The 21,795-nt window shown below is 32.9% G+C and overlaps 2 protein-coding genes across 2 annotated transcripts; one reads left to right on the forward strand and one right to left on the reverse strand.

Moving 5' to 3' along the window:
• Nucleotides 1-2,665, forward strand: LOC108335182 (isoflavone reductase homolog). Its single transcript, XM_017571136.2, has 4 exons — nt 1-595; nt 1,577-1,817; nt 1,997-2,200; nt 2,285-2,665. The coding sequence occupies exons 1-4, from the start codon at nt 266-268 to the stop codon at nt 2,446-2,448; spliced, it is 939 nt and encodes a 312-aa protein (XP_017426625.1). The 5' UTR covers nt 1-265; the 3' UTR covers nt 2,449-2,665.
• Nucleotides 2,666-2,868: 203 nt separating this feature from the next.
• Nucleotides 2,869-5,718, reverse strand: LOC108335277 (myb family transcription factor PHL11). The gene is made up of 6 exons (XM_017571255.2): nt 5,084-5,718; nt 4,389-4,465; nt 3,998-4,058; nt 3,747-3,819; nt 3,530-3,599; nt 2,869-3,404 (listed from the first exon to the last, which is right to left on the reverse strand). Exons 1-6 carry the CDS (start codon nt 5,217-5,219, stop codon nt 3,012-3,014), a joined length of 810 nt encoding a protein of 269 aa, XP_017426744.1. The 5' UTR covers nt 5,220-5,718; the 3' UTR covers nt 2,869-3,011.
• Nucleotides 5,719-21,795: the final 16,077 nt, after the last annotated feature.

The following is a 21,795-nucleotide window of genomic DNA, read 5'->3' on the forward strand; positions in this document are numbered from 1 at the left end:
TTTTAATAAAACTCTAGCATATACTTCAAATTTTCTTGAAGATTGACAATGAAATTCTTGTCTTTCAAGGCCACCATCTCCTTCCTACTCTAGAGAGAGTAACTTGAACTCCACCTTTTCAAGATATTGCTATATTTCTTGGTAGAAACTTATAAATATGCAGAAAGAGGAATGATGAAACGTGAAAGTAAAGGTTGAGTCTTTCGCAAGTTTTTATATATAGTTGGCATTGGGTGGTGCATTTACTGAAAATTAAGGAGAGGCAATGGGAAAGAGCAAGGTTCTTGTTGTGGGGGGAACTGGGTATGTGGGAAGGAGGATAGTGAAAGCAAGTCTAGAACAAGGGCATCAAACCTATGTTCTTCAACGTCCAGACTTAGGGTTAGATATCGACAAGTTGCAGATGCTGCTTTCATTCAAGAAGCAAGGTGCTCACCTTGTGGAGGCTTCTTTTTCTGATCACCAGAGCTTGGTCGATGCTGTGAAACTTGTGGATGTTGTCATTTGCACCATGTCTGGGGTTCATTTTCGCTCTCACAACTTGTTGCTGCAGCTTCAACTTGTTGAGGCCATCAAAGTTGCAGGAAATGTCAAGGTATGCATTTTTCGTGTATACTAAAACGGTGTTCTCATGGATCATATTATAGTATACTCTTTCTGTAAGTTTATTAAAACTACTTAAGCAAATATAGCATAGTTAGACAGGAAGATTTAATAACATATATAATTTTCAATAAATTTTAAGGAATAAAAGAATGTGTTAAAGAAAAGTTCAAATCAATCTTACTGATAGAGTCACAGAACGTTAAGGCACGCAACCTTTCTTAAATCAGTGTTTTGTAGCCTTCAAGCCTTAAAGACAAATCAATTATAAGATGCCAAATTCAGCACCGGGTATGCTCTAAATTGGTTTAACTGCAAATGGTACACATCTGGATGGTTCTTTTAGGATGGATTAACCCGGGATAGACAATATAATTAAGACCTTAACGAAAGTTATGACATTATTTTAACCCAACAAATTAAGAAGTTTATGAATCTTCTTTCAACTTTTTCATTTTTACTTAGTCTAAGACTTTGACATAAAGTCATAAGAAAATGACGATGGAAAAAGTATGCCAGAAGAAATTACATTGGTCTGTGTATTGTGTGTAATGAGGTTTTGAGGCAAAGTGTAATTAGTGTATGCTAATTGGTGGATGTAATTTCCTGTGCTGGTTTTGAAACAACAATCTTGGTCAGGCCCAGTTCATTAACATATATAGTGTGGCTGACAACCTTATAATGAGAATAGAAATAGTATGTAGATAATTTCAAAGTTTTATGAAAATGTTATTCATTTTTGGCTCAAATTTATAATTATAGTACATTTTCATTTTTACATTTGAGTAGAACCGGTGAATCATTGAATATAATCTCAATCATGCATATATAAAATTTTAGATAAGTTGAATAACATATTTTATTAATGACTGTCCTGTGATAGTAAGAGCTTTTACTTTATTATTTCTTTTAAGATAGTTATTGTCTTTGAATCACACTTTTGTAATCAATATAAAATTTGTTTGTTGTTTAGCGTTTTCTGCCTTCAGAATTTGGCATGGACCCTGCACTTATGGGGCATGCACTTGAACCGGGAAGAGTGACATTCGATGAGAAAATGACTGTACGGAAAGCAATTGAAGATGCCAACATCCCTTTCACTTACATCTCTGCTAACTGCTTTGCTGGCTACTTTGTTAGTAACCTCTCTCAAATGGGGACCCTCCTCCCTCCACGAGACAAGGTCATTCTCTATGGTGATGGCAATGTCAAAGGTACACAAAATTTTAGTACAATAATAAATCTATAATGCTGTTATTTCTTTTCATTATATGTGTTATTATGCACACTCTTGCTGTCATATTGTGTGAAACTTATTCATAGTTTAAGAAATTAAGATGCATTCCCATGTGGTCTAACACTTTATACTAAAGAATATCCATTCACAATGCAGCTGTTTTCATGGATGAAGATGATGTTGCAACATACACAATCAAGACAATTGATGATCCTCGAACGCTGAACAAGACTGTATACCTAAGACCACCAGAAAACATTCTCACTCAAAGACAGCTAATTGAGAAGTGGGAGAAGCTCATAGGGAAGCAACTAGAGAAGTCCAGCATAAATGAACAAGATTTTCTTGCTTCCATGAAAGGTAACAGTACACCCGGAAGAGAAAGTACTAAACTTTTTGTAGTAATTCTTTTATTTCAACAAAAATGACTTTGGTTAATTCCAGGTTTGGACTATGCAACACAAGTGGGAGTGGGGCATTTCTACCATATTTTCTATGAAGGGTGTTTGACAAACTTTGAAATAGGAGAAGGTGGAGAAGAAGCTTCAACACTTTATCCAGAGGTGAATTACACTCGCATGGATGAATACCTTAAAGTGTATGTGTGATGAGATTATAGGCATGAATAAAGTGTAAGTTAGACCAACCAAAAAATTGGGAGCTGGTATAATAAAATTATTGAGGAGAGATAACGATGACCTCACTTGCAAGAGATTCTATTTTTTTTTCTGTTGAATGATTTCTGATCATGTCTGCTGTAATTGTGAAATTTTATTTTTCATCTGAATTCCCGTATATACAAGAAAATGATGATCGCCTCGATTATTGTTGATGTCCCAATTGGATACTATAACTTGTTGATGACTTGGTTGATTGCTCCTATTATACTAAAACTTGGATACCATTGTTTATCATAGAGTTATTAGAGAAAAAAAATCAATTTAACAGGAAAGTTATACTAAAAGCTACTTGGGAATTTGTATCAAAATTTTGTCCAGTGGAATATTGGTAATAAGGACTTAGCTCTAGAAAAGGAAGAGATAACAAGCTGTTTTGATATGCAACTTTAGTTGATAAAAGAGAGGGAGAAAATTATTGAGAATATCTAGGGAAAGGGGTATATATATCATTCAATCTAATGGCTAACTTAAAGTATGAAAATTCAAAAAATCTACCCCCTATATGAAATCATATTGACATCCATTTCAGCCCCACCAGAAGACATGAGATCATTGCTACCCTTAATGTTTAAGTCAAACTGTATTGAACCCCCATCAATCTTGGGCTTTTGATCCCTATTTTGTTCTCTCCCTACTTCCTCATAATGGAAAGCTGAGCCATGGTTCTTATTATAAAAACCGGTCACTTCTATTATGTTTTCTTTGCTATCTTTATTCATATTTTCCATGAAATTTGACAAAGCAGAGTTGAATTCAGTCAACTGAGCTCTTGATGCTTCAAGACCTCCTGATCCATCCAAGGAAAGGGTTCTCTGAGCTTTTTCTAACACTGCTTGCAAATACTTCCCTTGTGCCTCTATTCTCATCTGCAACTTCTTCTGTACCTATTGCCAACAAAGAAGTTTAACACAAGTGAATCAAGATTTCCTATAGTTGAACAGTAAAAATTAGAAATCACATCTTATAAAAAATTTAATTTAGAACTATGCAAGTTAAAACTGAGAAATACCTCGAGCTGCTCTTCCAATCTCTTTTGAACTTCAATCTGATGCCTCAGTGCTTCTGCTATTGGGGTTTCTCTATTTTAGATATGAAGATTAGTTAGGAAAAGGAGAAACCAAACAAGTGCAAGAAGTGAGTTGCATTTGCACAAAGCTAAAAGAGCTAAATTTAGATGAGACTTTGGTTCATAGAAACTATAGTTATGCATATGATCTGAAACATACCCCCCTTCATTATCACCTCTGTAAGTAGTGTTAGGCCCTGAAGAACGAGTGCTAAAATTTACAAACGAACATCCTAAAAACAAACAGAAACATGGAAAGAACATTATTACGTTATTATCAAACATTTCCAGATTTTTATGTTCTCTATTTAAGTAGTTTCTTAAGGTAAATCCACCTATAACTGTTCTAAACGATTTGTTAAAGAATTGCATAGTATACTCAGTGTTTGTCAAAACTTCAAACGGACTCACTACTGTTCTCTTTGTTCAGTTCCTCGTTTTGTTTTCGAGTCTGCTGTCCAAGTCTATACTTCTGCAAATAAACAAAACAACAATGCAAAATTATGCTTCCAAATGGTAATTCTTTGAAGATGGTTTAGGAGAAAACAAGAAAATTCTTTGATGTTTCGTGAATTCCAAATATCATTCACATATAAATTCAGTATTTTCACTCCTTCATTTGCACTACTTTGTTTCCATCTTTCTACAAGATTTTTGTATGCTACTAAATAATTAATGATAATATCAAATCAAAATAACATATACTTTGTCTTTTACACTTCTCCATCTATTTTTCTTTCTACATTTTGTAAACGGTACCCTCATGAATCAAATCTAGTATATGCAAGTTAAATCTAATTACCTGTAAATGGCTCTTCAAATGATACAGTGTCAGACCTTTCAACCCCATTAACCTCAGAACAGACTTGGGAGTGGCCTCTGAACAAAAAACAAAACATTTCAGATTAATGTCGTTTTCTGACAAAGCAGAAACCTTCACCAGCATCAAACCAGAAGATTATAAAATATTAAAAATGATAAGGATTGAGTAAACATTGGATTAGCCCACAGAGACATTAGCTGTACAAGCAAAACCCCTAGAGCAAAAAGCTTGAAGGAAAGTGATTGGTTATTTCCATCACTTTCTGAACCAACGATTTGTACCGCAAAAATGTACAGAGGAGGGAAACACCAAATGCTACTTTAATTTCAGGCTACATCAGCATGCAGATTATACGAACAACCGTTTGATAGAAAATACATAATTCTGTGACCAACCAATTTCTTGATTTGGCGCAGCAAGTAATCGTAGTTTCTAAAAGCACCCCATTACTCCACCTTTTTTCTACCCTTTCTGAACTCCAGTTTCAACAAAAACTTATCTCTCAAGTTAACTTTTCTGTGTCAACAACACCAACAAAGATAAAAGTTGAGAAAATATTTTCACGAATCATAATGCACATTTTTTAAATTCAACATACAAAACACAGACAGAAGAATTTGTGAAGTAAAAGTGCTTTTCAACTCTCAAAATTGAAATCCAAACACTATACATACTATCGGGGCCACCAAGCTTTGTAACTGCATCCACAAAGCGATCATGAAGATCTGCTGTCCATCTTAGCCTTGGCTTCGGGTCTCGTGTCATAGTCATCACCAACCCATTATAACTTTCTCTTCCTCCACCTTCCATCACTCACTCACTTCTTATGCTGCACCTTCAATTCAACTACCACCACTCTCGTTTTCTTTTCAACTTAAAAAGCAAATTCCAACAATCCCACTTGCAGAGCTTTTGCTTTATACCTCAGCCAAACAGCACCTTCATTCTACTATCCCAAAAGCGGAAAAGAAGAAAGGAAAAAGAAGGGATCAGCGTAGACCACAAGAAGATATACCATATACCCTTGGCAACTGGACACTGATGGAAGAAGAATATGTAATTCCACAACACACAACTCACAACATAAACCACCCCAAAGGAAAACACACTCTGATTCTTATCAATAATAACCTATCGGAACCAAACCATAAACACCAAACAAGTCAGCACAGAACATCATTGATTAGACACAAACAGAGCACTAGTGCGGCTAAAATAGAAAAAAAAAAAAAAGGTGGCTCTATGGCGTAAGAAGCAACACTAGTAATAACAAAAGCATTAAATGCGGCGTTTGATGGGCTTTTATATTGCTGTTTTGTAACAGTAATTCAATTATTTTGTTTGTAGTAATAAATAATTAACTGTCGCTAAATATTATCGTTTTGGTGCAATACATTATGTATACATGACATGATACTGTATTATGACTAATTAATAATATGAAAATTATTATAAGGTTGTAGAAATTAGAAGCTACAATTTAGTTATAGGAACATGTTAGAGGAAATCTCGGCGACGAATCCGAAGTAACATCGTGGATACTATGTTATTTAATCCGGAAGATGAAAGAGCAAGGTTGTTTCTTGGGGCGCATTGAGACCGTTGGATGAGAATAACAAGAGAGGGTAAGCGATCCAACGGACGAAAATGCAGGATGGATGACACGTGGATGCCAGCGTGGAAGATTCGGAGAAGAGAGAAATTAGCTAAAAATGAATGATGAGAGTTAGAGAGTCACATCACATGGATTGGATTGGAAGGAGGGGGAAGTGGGACCCACTAAACGAACACGTTTTGGTTTGTCCGTTGGGGATGGCCACGGAAGAATATTCTCTCTCCCGCGGAGGAACTGAGGTGGGAGATGCATGCTCTGTCAATACCCCATTTTTTATTTTTTTTAAAATTATTTAGTAAAATTTATCCATTGTATTTAACATGTTTTTGTAAATAAAATAAAAACGAACGAGATAAAAAATGGGACCTTTTTTTTTTATTTTTATCCAAAATGAGTAACAACAAAAGAACAAAACAATGTTCTGTTCTGTTCTGTTCTTTCCCGAATACTGTTGTTTGGGTGCAGAATTTGTATAATGTGGTCCAATAATATATAAGTTGTTTCAAACATTATATATATATATATATATAATTATAGGATGTTTTTTCTGTTCCAAGTCTCTTATTCAGCAAAAAGAAATAAAAAAAATAACAGTTTGTATATAATGTGGTATGAAACTGTTTGAATAGTAATAAGTTGATTGCAGGAATGTTTAGTCCGTGAAGAGGTGATAATCTTCCAGATCTAACACAGAGTTCTTCTGTCTTTTCTTATTGCTTTTTATCTTCTTCTCCTCATTTTTTATTGCATGGATTTTATTCCTTTTGTTCTTTCTGGGTCCATCTTAATTAGCTTCAGACACTACATATATATCTCTTACACTGTTCTATCCACTAATCACAATTACTTTTAATAGACTGCTAAAAAGTTAACTTATGTTAATGACAATTAATCACGGATTTGAAACTCAACCATAATAATCCAAAGGGTTTGTTGGTGATTCTTCATTTACTGCTTTTTATAACAATTCTCTTCACACATCCTTTTTGGTAGATGTAAGTGGAGTTATTTTAAAATTTTCTTCTACTTAAAAGGAGAAATTTGACCAAATAAAATTCAAAACAAAACTTAAAAAGGCCCTTATTATATGATTTTTCAAAAAAATAAAAAGCTTTTAACTTTTACTTTATTCCTTTATTTCGAATTTGAATTTCCAAACTTACAACCTCATGGAATGATTAAATGATTTAAGATATTTTTTTTTATGAGATTTAAGTGTTGTTTAGTCTAAAAACAATACTATGAATTTGTAGAAAATGACAAATGGTGAATTAGATTAAGAGCCGGCAATGTTATGAATATAGTATGATAGAACATGACAAGTTGGCACTTATGGCAATCGAATCTACTATGGATCACATGTTCGGTTGGCTAAAATACAATGTCATGATGGTGGGAGAAATGTTCAAAATCGCATGCCCACACCATAGCTTGTTTCTTCCAAGGTTGACACATTCACTTTTTTAATTATATTCTACCCTTTTCTAAAGCAGCTTCTCTTTTGAACACAAGTTTTTCTTCTACAATTCAGAAGACAAAATTGTGATCAATGCATTCATATAGCAAAGTTATTCAAATAGTAGTATTATATTAAAAAGAAATTATGCTGAGAAATTGTCAAAAGAAATCAGCACGTCCTATAATCCTTTAGTAGTATTATATACCTACCTACCAGTTTTCAAAATGCAAGTTATAAAGGGACTAAGCATTTGATGCTCTAATTTGTTCATTTTCTAGGAATGGATACGTTTAAAGAAGTTCAACTCTCACTCAAATCCACAGAGCCAGTTTCACATACTCCAATTTTAGTAAAGTTGGAGGACTATGCCCAAACAATCCTACCATTTACTTTTATATTTTTTGTTTGTTTGTTTCAATTCAACAATCTTATACTATTTAAGAGTTAAAATTAATAACAATTTAAATATATTTTTTTCTTAATGTTTTATAGTTTCTTTTATATTTCTTAATGTTTTATAGTTTCTTTTAAGAATAAAATTCTAATGGAGTTTTTAATTCTAAAAGAAACAATATCTTTGATACGAATAATTGATATTAATGATGTTGTTTCAATTAATTTCAGGTCTGAATATTGATGTATCTTTGGGAAAAAAACAAAGTTTCAAGCACAATCATTTATTTCCTCCGAGCTAGATACTTGTTTCAATATGTTTCACATAATTTTAAAATTAAAATTAAAGATAATTTAAATACGCATTCTTCTATTAATTTTTTTACGTATCTTTTAATAACAAAACTATAACGAATTTATAAACTTTAAAATAGACCATACTTCAAATTATGTAATTGATATGAACAATATTATTTCAATAAATTTGATATTAGAACAATTCATAAGCTTGAATCATCTTAACCATGATTAAAATCAATAAGTAGTGTGATTTCAAAATTGTTTTTTATGAGGATATTACCAACAGGCCCATGTGACAAGATATTCTTCATAAAAATTACTTAGGAATAAGTATTACTTTCATGTGAATCTTGTACACCATCGCGTTTAAAATTGAAGGAAAATAAACACTTTCATTCATAGTAATTTATGACCAACTCTTCACAACCTCTTCTATGATCTAACACGACTTCTTCTAACACTAGTTAGTTTTTATTGAATTAGATCCTGCAAATTATGCTTACGTTTTTAAATGCTTTTCAACATATACAATAAAAATGTGGTACCAACATGAACAATCTGGCAAACAAAATATCTCTTTCCATCTCTGTAAACATGATGAAAATAATACTCTTGTAGAAGTTGATATAAAAGAATAAAGATCACGAACAAATGATTTCAAGAAGCGTGTAGATTATTGTCCTTAAAAACTTATCCGCAATGTATTGCGCAAGTCCCCCAAGATACAACAAGAACTTTTAAAAAATTTTGAGGATCTCAGAACTAACAAGGATCTCTAAAAAGAGAACAAAATAAACCCAAAATATTTTTAGGAAAAGAAGAAAAGAGAAAGAATGAAACTAATAGAAGAGAGAATGAAAGAATAATGGTTTTTGATGATCTTTAGAGAGAATGAAATGCTCTATTTATAAAGCATGAAAAGGAGTGATCCGAGGAAAAGATCTTGCGGAAGAAGCTTCCCGAAATTGTGCCTTGCAGATGAGTGAAACCACTCTTTGAACGTGGATGATCCTGAGCGTGACTTGCGGATAAGTGGTATTGACCACTTGGAGTTGCAACATTCCAACGTTCCTTATGGAACGTGGACAACCAAACCAACTTAGATATTTTGCAATATAACGGCACTGTAGGCACTCCTTTTTATAACAACCCCCACATATTACAAAATATATATATATACATAAGAGATGAAAGAGATAGAAAAGAAATTATTCTGGGTTTCACAAGATGTAATGCATTAGAGGTGCATAACAAGCTATATGAACCAGTCTTAGATCAAGAAACATAACACACATTGTAGTTGGTATAGCAAGCTATATGAACCAAGGACACTTGACGTGTATTAAAGGTTTATCAATCACAATACACCCTCACAATCCTTGTTATTATCGTTGTATTGCACTTACTAGGTCATGTGTGTGCCCGATATTCATGAGTGCTCTAGAGATCATGCCAAGGTCTCATGCAAGCGGCTCCACTTGACACTCATATAGGTAATTTCATCAAGTCTATGCTGCAAATCATACACCACGTGTAAGGGATATGAAGATCATTAAAAACTTTGTTTAATTACAAATTTTATCCTCTCAAAGATGTAGTCTCTAGCACTTTCACACACACCATAGGAATGAACTATTTGATTTAAAATCAAATTAGTGTTATCAGAACTAACAAGTGACTTATTTTTACCCATATGAACCTTATTCATGGGATCTTCAATCACAAAGGTTGAGTTACTATCACTTGTTTGTTTGTCAGTGGCTTAAGTTCCATTTCCTTCGATGTTTCTAAGATCATATTTCTTCCTAAGGGTTTTGTCAGAGGGTCTGCTAGATTCTGTTCTGACTTCACATAGTCAATGAAAATAGTTCCACTCTTTAGCAACTGTTTCACCAAATTGTGTCTCAATTAGATATGTCTATTTGTTCCATTGTAATTCTTGTTTTTAGCTATATCTATTGCCGATTGGCAATCATAGTGTATTGACACCGATGGAGTTGGTTTCATTCCTAGTGAAATGTTTGCTAAGAAGTTTTTCAACCACTCAGCCTTACTACCAGCCATCTCAAGAGCGACAAACTCATATTTTATTGTTGATCTTGCAATAATTGTTTGTCTGGCTGATCTCCATATAATCATATCACCCTCAAGTGTAAATACATAACCACTAGTGGATTTTGTCTCATCTAAATCTAAGATCTAGTTAACATCATTGTACCCTTCTATAGTACAACCATAAATCCACTATAATTCAATGGCATAATCCATTGAACCTCTTAAGTATCTCATAAGCCTAGAAAGTGCATCCCAATGTTCTTGATTTGGACATTGAGTGTACCTACTCAGTCTATCTACTACATAAGCAATATCAGGTCTACAAAAGCTCATCAAGTGTAGTAAGCTCCCAATTATTTGGGCATACTGAGGCTAAGATATAGATTCTTCTATATTTTTTATTAATTTAGAGTTAACATTATAAGGGTTACTCACGGGTGTGAAATCATAATACCCAAACTTCTTCAGAAGTTTCTCAATGTATTTTTTCTTGAATAATAATATACCATCTCCCTTCTTTATGATTCTAACACCTAAAATTACATTGACTTCACCCATGTCTTTCATTTCAAAGTTCAATCCTGGAAACAGTTTAGTTCTAGCGACAATTTCATTGCATGTAGCAAAAATTAACATGTCATCCACATACAAACATATAATGACACAATCACCATTTTCAAATTTAGAGTAGACGCATTTATCAGCATCATTAGGCGAAAAACTATCACATAGCAATACATTATCAAGTTTTTCATGCCATTTTTTTGGTGATTGCTTCAACCCATACAAAGATTTTAAAAGTTTACATACTTTATTCGCTTGACTAGGTACAACACACCCTTTAGGTTGAGTCATATAAATTTCCTCCTCCAAATCATCATTTAAAAAGGCATTTTTAACATCCATTTGGTGTATAACTAGCTTATGGATGAAAACTAAGGCTAACAATACTCTAATAGAGAAAATCCTAGTCGTAGAGGCAAAATGTCAAAATAATATATGTTGGGTTTTTTAGTAAAACCTTTTGCTACTAATCTTACCTTATACTTCTCTATAGATCCACCAAGATGATACTTTTTCTTAAAGATCCACTTACAACTAATGGATTTTGCTCATTTAGGCAAATATACTAAGGTCTAAGTATTATTTTTCTAAATTGATCAATTTCAATCTTAATGGCTTTATCCACTTTTTTTGCATCAGGAGCACTGATGGCTTCTACAAAGCTACTTGGATCATTATCAACTAGATATGTATAAAAATCATTACCAAATGAAGTTTCCTTCCTCTGTCTTTTACTTCTTCTTAATTCTTCATACAAGACATCATTATTATTATTATCTACAGGCTGAGAAGTCTCACTAACCTTTAAAGGAAAAACATGTTAAAAAACCTCAGCATTTTTTGTCTCCATTATAGAATTACTTTCAAGTATATCACTTTTAAGAACTAGAAACCTATAGGCAACATTATGTTCAGCATAGCCTAAGAACATGCAATCAAAGGTCTTAGAGCCTATTTTCCTTTTCTTAGGATCGGGTAACATCACCTTAGCTAAGCACCCCCACACTCTTAGATATTTAAGGTTAGGTTGATAACCTCTCCATAGCTCATAGGGAGTTTTACTAGATTTCTTATGAGGTATTATATTTTCTAAAAAACATGCATTAAGCAAGGCTTCTCCGCAAAGATTATCAGGTGCACTAAAACTAATAAGCATCACATTCATCATCTCCTTAAGAGTTCTATTCTTTCTATCAGCTACTCCATTAGACTCGGGTGAATAGGGTGGGGTTACTTCATGGATGATACCTTCTTTAATACAAAAGTCATTAAACAATACATATTCACCACCTCATTCTGATCTAATCCTCTTAATTTTATTATTTTTCTACTTCTGCTTTATAGGTTAGAAACACATCAAAGACTTCATCGTTATGTTTGATTAAATACACCTTAGTGTATCTAGAATAATCATCTATAAAAGTTATAAAATAATTTTTACCTCCTCTAGACATGGTTTGTTTTAAATTAGCTAGATTAGTATGAATTAACCTTAACAATTCAGTTTGATAATCTACAGAATAACATTTTTTTGTTATTTTAAATTCTACACATATATCATATTTACTATTCTATTTATCATGCATATTAATTAATCCTAGTCTTTGTAATTTCATAACATAGGAAGAATTCACATGTCCTAATCTAACATGTCATATATCATATGAGTCAACAATATAAGCAGAAGAAGACGATTCATTAATATTTTCATAAATGTTAAGTACAAAGAGACCTTGATCACAATATCCCTTGCCCACAAAAAACATTATTTTTTGTCATTACAGTTTTGTCAGACTCGAATGACACTTTAACCCCCACTTTTTTCAATAGTGTTACAAAGATTAAATTAACTCTGATTGATGGCACATGTAACACATCACTCAATGCCATAGTATGTCTAGATGTGAGTTTGAGAAGAACTTTCTCTTTTCCCATAACAAGAGTTGTCCTGGAATCACCAAGGTAGACATGTTCTTCTTCATCTCCTATACTAGTGTAAGAGGTAAAATAACTTATGTTTGGACAGATATGTCTGATAGCACCAGAGTCTACCACTCACTTGCTTACATTGGTCATCAGATTTACTTGAGAAACGACCACGACAATAATGTCATTTCTTCTTAAAGGTGGGGTTAGATGCGTTGGGACGAGATTTTCGAAAATTATTTTTCCTATTGTGATCAAGTTTATGTTCGTACCTTTTTGAAGCAAGTTTGTCTTCTATCATGTTTGCTTTTGCTGACAAAGTTTTGGCCCTCACAACAACACTATTTCTTGTTGGTATCTTCAATAATTATGTGAGTGATCAGGTCTGAAAGTGACATTTGCTTGTGTCTATGTTTTAGTTGTTGCTTGTAATCAATTTAGGAAGGCTACAATTTCTCGATCAGAAGCTCTGAAACAAATTCATCTGATAGAAGAATGTTTTTTGCTTTGATCTCTTCGAGCAGCTTCTGATACTCATTGATTTGCGACTTTATGTCCTTGTGTTCAACCACTTCCCAACGATAGTAATTCCCAATAATGAACCTTTGTCTAATAATATCGTCAACAGTGTATTTCAGAATTAACGAATCCTAAATGTCTTTCGCTTCCTTATAGGAACAATACACATCGAACAAATCGTTAGAGAGTGCATTAAGTAAAGTATGTCAACATACCTTGTTTGTATGAACTCAATCTTCAACTTGTTTCGAATTTGGAGGGAGACTAGAGTCATGTTTTGAAGAAGAAAGAGCAAAGGCGACTTCGTACATGTCTAAGAGGGTTGACACACGTTCTTGCCAGCATCGAAAATTCTGACCAGAGAAGACTTCAATTTTTTATACATCCGAAAAGGGTTTCGCAAAGACCGTCTGAGTTCCAAAAATAATATTTTGATTCTCCGGAATTGAGTTGTTGTCAGCCATAAGTCCTTAATATTGTTGTAGAAGCTGACTATAAAAGAATAGAGATCACGAACAAAGGACTTTCCGAGGCGTGTAGATCATTGTTCTTAAGGACTTATCCGTAATGTATTGTGCAAGTCTTCCAAGATACAACATGAATTTTTCAGAATTTTTTAGAATATCAAAACTAGTAAGGATCTCTAAAAAGAAAATAAAATAAATCCATAATATTTTTAGGAAAAGAAGAAAAAAGAAAGAATGAAACTAATAGAAGTGACAATGAGAGAAGAGTGATCTTTAGAGATAATGAAGTGCTCTATTTGTAGAGCATGAAAATGAGTGTTCCAAGGAGTGAAGAAGCTTTCCGAAACTGTGCCTTGCGGACGAGTAAAACTACTCTTAGAACGTAGATGATCCTGAGCGGGACTTTTGCGAATAAGTGGTATTCACCATTTGGAGTTGCAATGTTCAAACGTTCCTTACGAACGTAAACAACCAAATCAACTTAGATATTTTGCAATATAACGGCACACTCCTTTTTATAACAAATATATACCACGTCTTTCTAAACAGAAATAGTTACTACTTCTTCCTTTTTTTGTCGCTGATATATATACAGATAATCAAAATAGGTTTTGTGTCTCTTAAAGCCTTGACAGTATTTTAATAAACTCAACCACCGATCATGTTGAAGCTTCTGAAAAGAATAACTTAAGTTTTGAAGCAAATGATGCAAAATTAGACATGGGAAACAACTTGCAGAACAGGTGATTAATAATACGATAGCACAAGCTAACTTCCTAACTGATAAATAGTTTGATGCAGTATCGATTAGTCACTATTCAAAACTTCTGGAAACATGTATCTTTTTTGGACCCTTCACCAAAACCAAAGACATTAACATATTTGAAAAATGAAATCCAAAAGTGAAGTGCATCAAGAAAATTGATCCCAAGTTCTGTGTGTTTCATTTTTAATCAGCTTAACATGCCACTGGCACACCCTCTTACAATGTCTCAACAAATCACTCGTCAACTCATGATAAGAGATGCAACTTTATATGATTATGCATGCTCTCATAATTTTGTGCACACGCGTTTCAATGTTTAGATAAAAGTAACAATCATTATCAGTTAAGCATGCATCTAACCTCAGTTTGATGCAGAATATTTCAACTGTGAAGGAAGTTATGACAGTATGACATGCCAGACAAAATTTTTAAGAGATGAAATTATGAGGCTGTGGCCACTAATGCACTTTCCAACTACTAAGATCGAATAGTAAATAATGGTTGTTAAGAGTGAACAGTGCATCATGTTGCGTATTCCCCAACATAGAGCCCACAAAAGGACCCATGACACTCAAATTTTCCTTCATAGTTGATTGATCCTGAAAACATGCTGGTTAGGAACATGATTATGGTGGAAGGAAAGAAGAATTAGTAGCATGAATTTCAAACTCTGACTGAATTTCTTAGATGGACCAGGTTAACCACAACGTAGTACTCTGTCTGGTACGGTTATCTATACCCTCATAAAACCAAACTGTTCAAAACTGGCCTCAAAAGTCAAGCATTTGAAATAATTGTGCAGAGCTTGATGGGAAGGAAAAAATGAAAGAAAATAAGTGAAAAATGGTTGCTTTAACCCTAAGTTTGGTATAGATGAAAGTGAAGGAAAGTGGTTGTAAGAAAATGAAATAAAAGGAAAAGTTGTAAGAAAAAGAAGTGGGGTCTGCGTTTTTAACTGTTGTGTTAAATTCCAAAACAAAAGCTCCCATTTTAGATTCCACAATTACATCTTTGAGAATCATATTTTTTTTCTTTCTTTTTCTTTTAACTTATGATATCATGAATTATTTATTTATATTTTTACTAATTTTAATTAGTTTATATATATATATATATATATATATATATATATATATATATATATATATATATATATATTTACACACGTATATATATACACACTGATACTGTAATGTAAAAATGTAAACCATATAAAAGTATTTATTAAAATAGTATAATTTTTTTTTGAAAAAAAATCATAATGCACATTTTTCATAAAAGTAAAAATAATAATAAAAATATATCGAACATGTCCAAACACATTCTAGTCATGTTAGTATGATTAACTAATTAGAATTCGGACAATATACTAACATTCACAATTTATAGTTAAGAATAAAGGAATATAATAGGCTCGAGCAAGGTAATTCAGTCATGTTATTAGATCCATTCAAGTAAAATAATGAACAATAGTATAAATAATATGTTGCACAAGTTAAATTAATTACATTTTGCATTTATTACAATATGATGTACTTAGCTTTTGAGTGTGGAATATTTGAAGTTGAAGCTCTCTATAATATATTTGGCTTTGTAAGAAAATTGGCACCCACCATAGGATCGACATATAATGTTGTAGAAAAGCTGACAAATAGTATATTCTGAGACGTGTAGTTTCACTATCTTTAAGGACTTATCCGTAGTGTATTATGCAAGTTCCCATGATACAACAGAAACTTTCCAGAATATTTCTGAGGATCTCAGAACTAGTAAGGATCTCTAAAAAAAGTATAAAATAAACCCAGAATTTTCTTAGAAGGAAAGAGAGAAGAGAAAAATGAGAGGATGAAAGAAATAGTTTTGATGTTTTGGAATGAAAATAGTTGTTATATTTATAGAACATATAAAGCACCTTACAACAAAGGAAAATTATTGTTGCAATTTAAAACGATTGAACATTGCTTAATAAAGATTGTAATGTTGCGGCCATAAAATTTCTAAACGTTGTAGAGAACGTTACAAACCTAACGTTTTTTTGCAATAATTAATATTTTATAACAATCCCCCACATATTGCAAACGAAGTTGAAAGAAAAATTCTTTGACTCAAATATTTCAAACACTAAAAGAAAGATAAGAAACTTCTATCCTTGGTCTCATAGGATGTAATGCATCAGAGCTGGTATAACAAGCTATATGAACGAGTCTTAGATTGAGATACTTAACACATAGTGTAATTGGTATAGCAAACTATATGAATTAAAGATACTTGATGTGTGTTAGAGGTTTATCAATCACAATACACCCCTATAATCCTTATTGTTATCGCAGTGTTACGCTTACTAGGCTATGTGCATGCCCGATATTCATGAATGGTCTAGAGATCATGCCAAGACCTCATGCAAGCGGCCCCACTCGACACTCATATAGGTGATTTCATCAAGTGTATGCTGCAAATCATACACCATCTATATGAGATATGAAAATCATTAAAAACTTTGTTTAAGCTAAAATTCTTTCACCACATAGAATTTTAATGACAAAGTTTAGCCTCTCAATAATGCAGTCTTTAGCACTTTTACACACAAACCGTAGGAAGAGACATAATTGATTAAAATAAATTTAGTGCTATCAGAACTAACAAGTAACTTGTTTTTACCCATATGAACCTTATTCATGGGATCTCCAATCACAAAGGTTGGGTTACCATCACTTGTTTATTTGCAAGTGGCTTAAGTTCCATTTCCCTCGATGTTTCTAATATCATTTGTCTTCCCAGGGGTTTTGTTAGAGAATCTGCTAGATTCCGTTCAACCCATACAAGGATTTTAAGAGTTTACATACTTTATCCTCTTGACCAGGTATAACACACCCTTCAAGTTAAAGTCATATAAATTTCCTCCTCTAAATCACCATTCAAAAAGGTTGTTTTAACATCCATCTGATGTATCACTAGTTTATGGATAGCTGCTAGAACTAACAACACTCGAATAGAGGAAATCCTAGTTACAGTAGCAAAAGTATCAAAGTAATTTATGTTGGATTTTTGGGTAAAACCTTTTGCTACTAATCTTTCTCTATACTTCTCTATGGATCCATTAGGGTGATAATTTTTTCTTAAAGATCCACTTACAACCAATAAGTTTTGCTCCTTTAGGCAAATCTACTAAAGTTCAAGTATTGTTTTTCTGAATTGATTCAATTTAAGTCCTAATGGCCTTATCCCACTGTTTTGCATCAAGAACACTAGTAGCTTCTACAAAGCTTGTTGAATCATTATCAATAAGATAAGTATAAAAGTCATCTCCAAAGGAAGTTTTTTTCTTTGTCTTTTACTTCTTCTCAAATCCTCATTCATCATATCATTATTATTATTATCATTAACAGGTTGAGATATCTCACTAACCTTTAAGGGAAAGATATTTTTAAAAAACTCAACATTTTTTGTTTCCATTATAGAATTTCTCTCAAGTAAGTTACTTTTAACAACTAGAAACCTATAGGCAGCACTATGTTCAGCATAACCTAAGATCATGCAATCAGAGGTTTCGGAGCCTATTTTTCTTTTCTTAGGATCGTGTAACATCACCTTAGCTAGGCACCCACCCACTCTTAGATATTTAAGGTTAGGTTCGTAGCCTTTCCATAACTCAAGGAGTTTTACCAATTTTCTTATGGGGTATTCTATTTTGTAAAAAAACATGCAGTAAGCAAGGTTCTCCCCAAAGGTTATCAGGTTTACCAAAACTAACAAGCATAACATTCATCATTTTCTTAAGGGTTCTATTTTTTCTCTCAGCTACTCCATTAGACTCATGTGAATATGGTGAGGTCACTTCATGGATAATTCCTTCTTTAACACAAAAGTCATTAAACAACACATACTCACCACCTCTATCTGATCTAATCCTCTTAATTTTCTTATTTAATTGATTTTCTACTTCTTCTATATAGGTTAAAAACACATCAAAGACTTCATCTTTATGTTTGATTAACTAAACTTTGGTGTATCTAGAATAATCATCTATAAAGGTCACAAAATAATTTTTACCTCCTCTAGACATGGTTTGTTTCAAATTAGCTAGATCAATATGAATTAACCCTAACAGTTTAGTTTGGCATTCTATAGAAAAACATGTTTTCTTGGTTATTTCATATTCTACACATATATCACATTTACTACTCTATTTATCATGCATATTAATTAATCTTAGTCGTTGTAATTTCAAAACATACGAGGAATTCACATGTTCTAATCTAGCATGCCATATATCATACGAGTCAACAATATAAGCAGAAGAATTTGATTCATTAATATTTTCATAAACATTTAGAATGAAAAGTCCTTGATCACAATATCTCTTCCCCCACAAAAACATTATTTTTTGTCATAATGATCTTGTTAGACTCAAATGAAACTTTAACCCCCACCTTTTCCAATAATGTTACAAAGATTAAATTAACTCTGATTGATGGCCCAGGTAGCACATCACTCAAGGCCAGAGTCTTTCAAGATGTGAGCTTAAGAAGAACTTTCCCTTTTCCAGAACATGAGTTGTCCTGGAATCTTCGTGGTAGACATGTTCTTCTTCATTCCCTACACTAGTGTAAGAGGTAAAAGCACTTTTGTTTGCATATATATGCTTGGTAGCACTAGAGTCTACCACCCATTTTCTCAGATTGGTCATCAGATTTACTTGAGAAACGATTGCAACAATAATGTGATCTCCTTCGGCTATATTTGCTCTAGGAGGATTGTCGGTTCTTACTTTATGCCTATATTGTGGTGCATGATGGCCTGACTTTCCGCATACGAAACAATTTCCTTTCTTCATAAAGGTGGGTTTAGATTCATTGAGAGGAGATTTAAGAAAATTATTTTTTCTTTTGTGATTGAGTTTATGTTCGTACCTTTCGGGAGCAGGTCTTACTTCTACCATATTTGCTTTTGCAAATAAAGCTTTGGCCCTTGCAGTAGCAGACTCCTTCCTGTTGGTATCTTCAATATTATGTGTGCAATGAGTTCTGGTAAAGACATCTGTTTGTGTCTGTGTTTCAACTATTGTTTTTAATTTGTCCAAGATGGCAACAATTTCTCGATTAGAAGTTCTAAAATAAATTCATCCGGTAGAAGAATATTCTCTGCTTTGATGTCTTCGAGCAGCTTGTGGTATTCATTTATTTGAGTTTTTATGTCCTTGTCTTCAATCATCTCCCAATGGTAGTAGTTTCCTATGATGAATCTTTGTTTAACGACATCTTCGGCAGTGTATTTGATAATCAACGAGTCTCAAATGTCTTTTTCTTCCTTTTAGGAATAATACACACATCGGACAAATCATTAGAAAGTGCACAAAGCAAAGTGTGTCGGCATACACCTTGTTCGCGTAGGTCCACTCTTCAACAAGTTTTGAGTTTGAGGGAACAGTAGGGTCGGGCTTCGGAGATGAAAGAGCAGCAGCAACTCCCTACATGCCTAAAAGGGTGGACACGCGTTCTTGGTAGCGCTGAAAGTTCTTTCTAGAGAAAACTTCAACTTTCGACACATCCATAAGTGATTTCGCGAAGACTGTCTGAGTTCTGAAAGCAAAGGTTTGGCTCTCCAAAGTCATGTTGTTGATTTCAACCATAAGTCCTTAAGATTGTTGTAGAAAAGCTGACAAACAGTATTTCATGAGGTGTGTAGTTTCATTGTCCTTAAGGACTTATCGCGGTGTATTACGCAAGTCTCCCAAGATACAACAGGAACTTCCCAGAACATTTCTGAGGATCTCAGAACTAGCAAGGATCTCTAAAAAGAGTATAAAATAAACCCAGAATTTTCTTAGAAGGAAAGAGAGAAGAGAGAATGAGAAAATGAGAGGATGAGAGAAATAGTTTTGATGTGTTTTGGAATGAAAATAGTTGTTCTATTTATAGAACATAAAGCACCTTGCAATAAAGGAAAATGATCGTTGCAACTTTAAAACAATTGAACGTTGCTTAATAAAGATTGTGACATTGAAGCCATCCATTTTCTAAACGTTGTAGAAAACGTTACAAACCTAATGTTCTTTTGCAATAATTATTATATTATAACAGAATAAGTGTTACATGGTGTCTATAAGGAGTAGGATGTCAAGTAGGTTCATGATCCTCCTTGACCCACGATGCTGAAAACACAAATGAAAGTAGTGAAAAGATAGATGCCTTAAGGCACAAGAACGCCAAGTTAAGAAGGAGGGTTGATGCCAAAGGAGTATTTCACAAAGGGAAGGAGAAGGAAATCTTCGAGAACGCAAGATCGGTATAGAGAATTGCATCTCATCTTCTTGTTATCAATGAAACCAAAGGCATAAGCAACTATAAAATTGAAGGAACAACAAACAACTCCTCGGCAGAATCTTCAACATTTCTTTCTTGATGGTATCAGAGATACCCCACTTCTCAAGAAGTGGAAGTCCTTGATACTAGATTAATATGATCGGAACACCAATCTAGACGAGCATGTCATTCTGTACATTACTAAAATAAGTTTAAACTCAACCGATGATGTTGTTATCATATTTTACCATTTTGAAAAGAGTCATCATAAAGTGCTTTACTCACCTATCACCTATTCCATCAATCGCTTTGGTATTCTGACATTTTTCTTCACGACACAGATCGTTATTAATAAACATCATTACCTCGTCTCCCTAACACATCTCAATGTTAAAAAGAAAAAAAAAATAATTTTTTAATTATTATGATAAATCCCAAAACCAAAAACTCACGTTCCAAAATTACATAATTACATATTTGATTATCATACTTTTTTTTAACTCATGGTAATGTTAATTATTTATTTGTATTTTTATTAAGTTTTATTAGTTTATATATATAATTCAATGTAAAACTAAAAATGATAAAATAAAACATATATAAATACTTTATTAAAATTAAGAAAATATATTATAATGTATTTGAAAAACATCCTTACATTTGTATAAAAATAAAAATAAAATTATTTTTTTAAATTTTAAAAAAATTGAAAATATAGATAAAAGTTATTAAAGTGTATTTACATTTGGTAGTTACGAAGAAAAAAAAACAAAACAAAGTAACAAATATATAAAAAGTAAAACAAGACCTCGTAATAAGGTGTTTCTATTGGGATTATCTATGTAACTTTTAGGTTTAATGTTTCAGTAGGTGCTTATTTTCATTCAAAATCTCAAATAGGTCCTCTTCTTTTTTGGCGTCTCAATTGAGTCCTTATTTTGTGAAAATTGCATCAATTAGACCCTTACCGTTAAATTAGACCTAACGAATTTAATGTATACTTGACGTGATACGTTGAAC

This window comes from Vigna angularis, chromosome 10, assembly GCF_016808095.1.
Source record: "Vigna angularis cultivar LongXiaoDou No.4 chromosome 10, ASM1680809v1, whole genome shotgun sequence".
In the NCBI taxonomy this organism is placed as follows: Eukaryota; Viridiplantae; Streptophyta; class Magnoliopsida; order Fabales; family Fabaceae; genus Vigna; species Vigna angularis.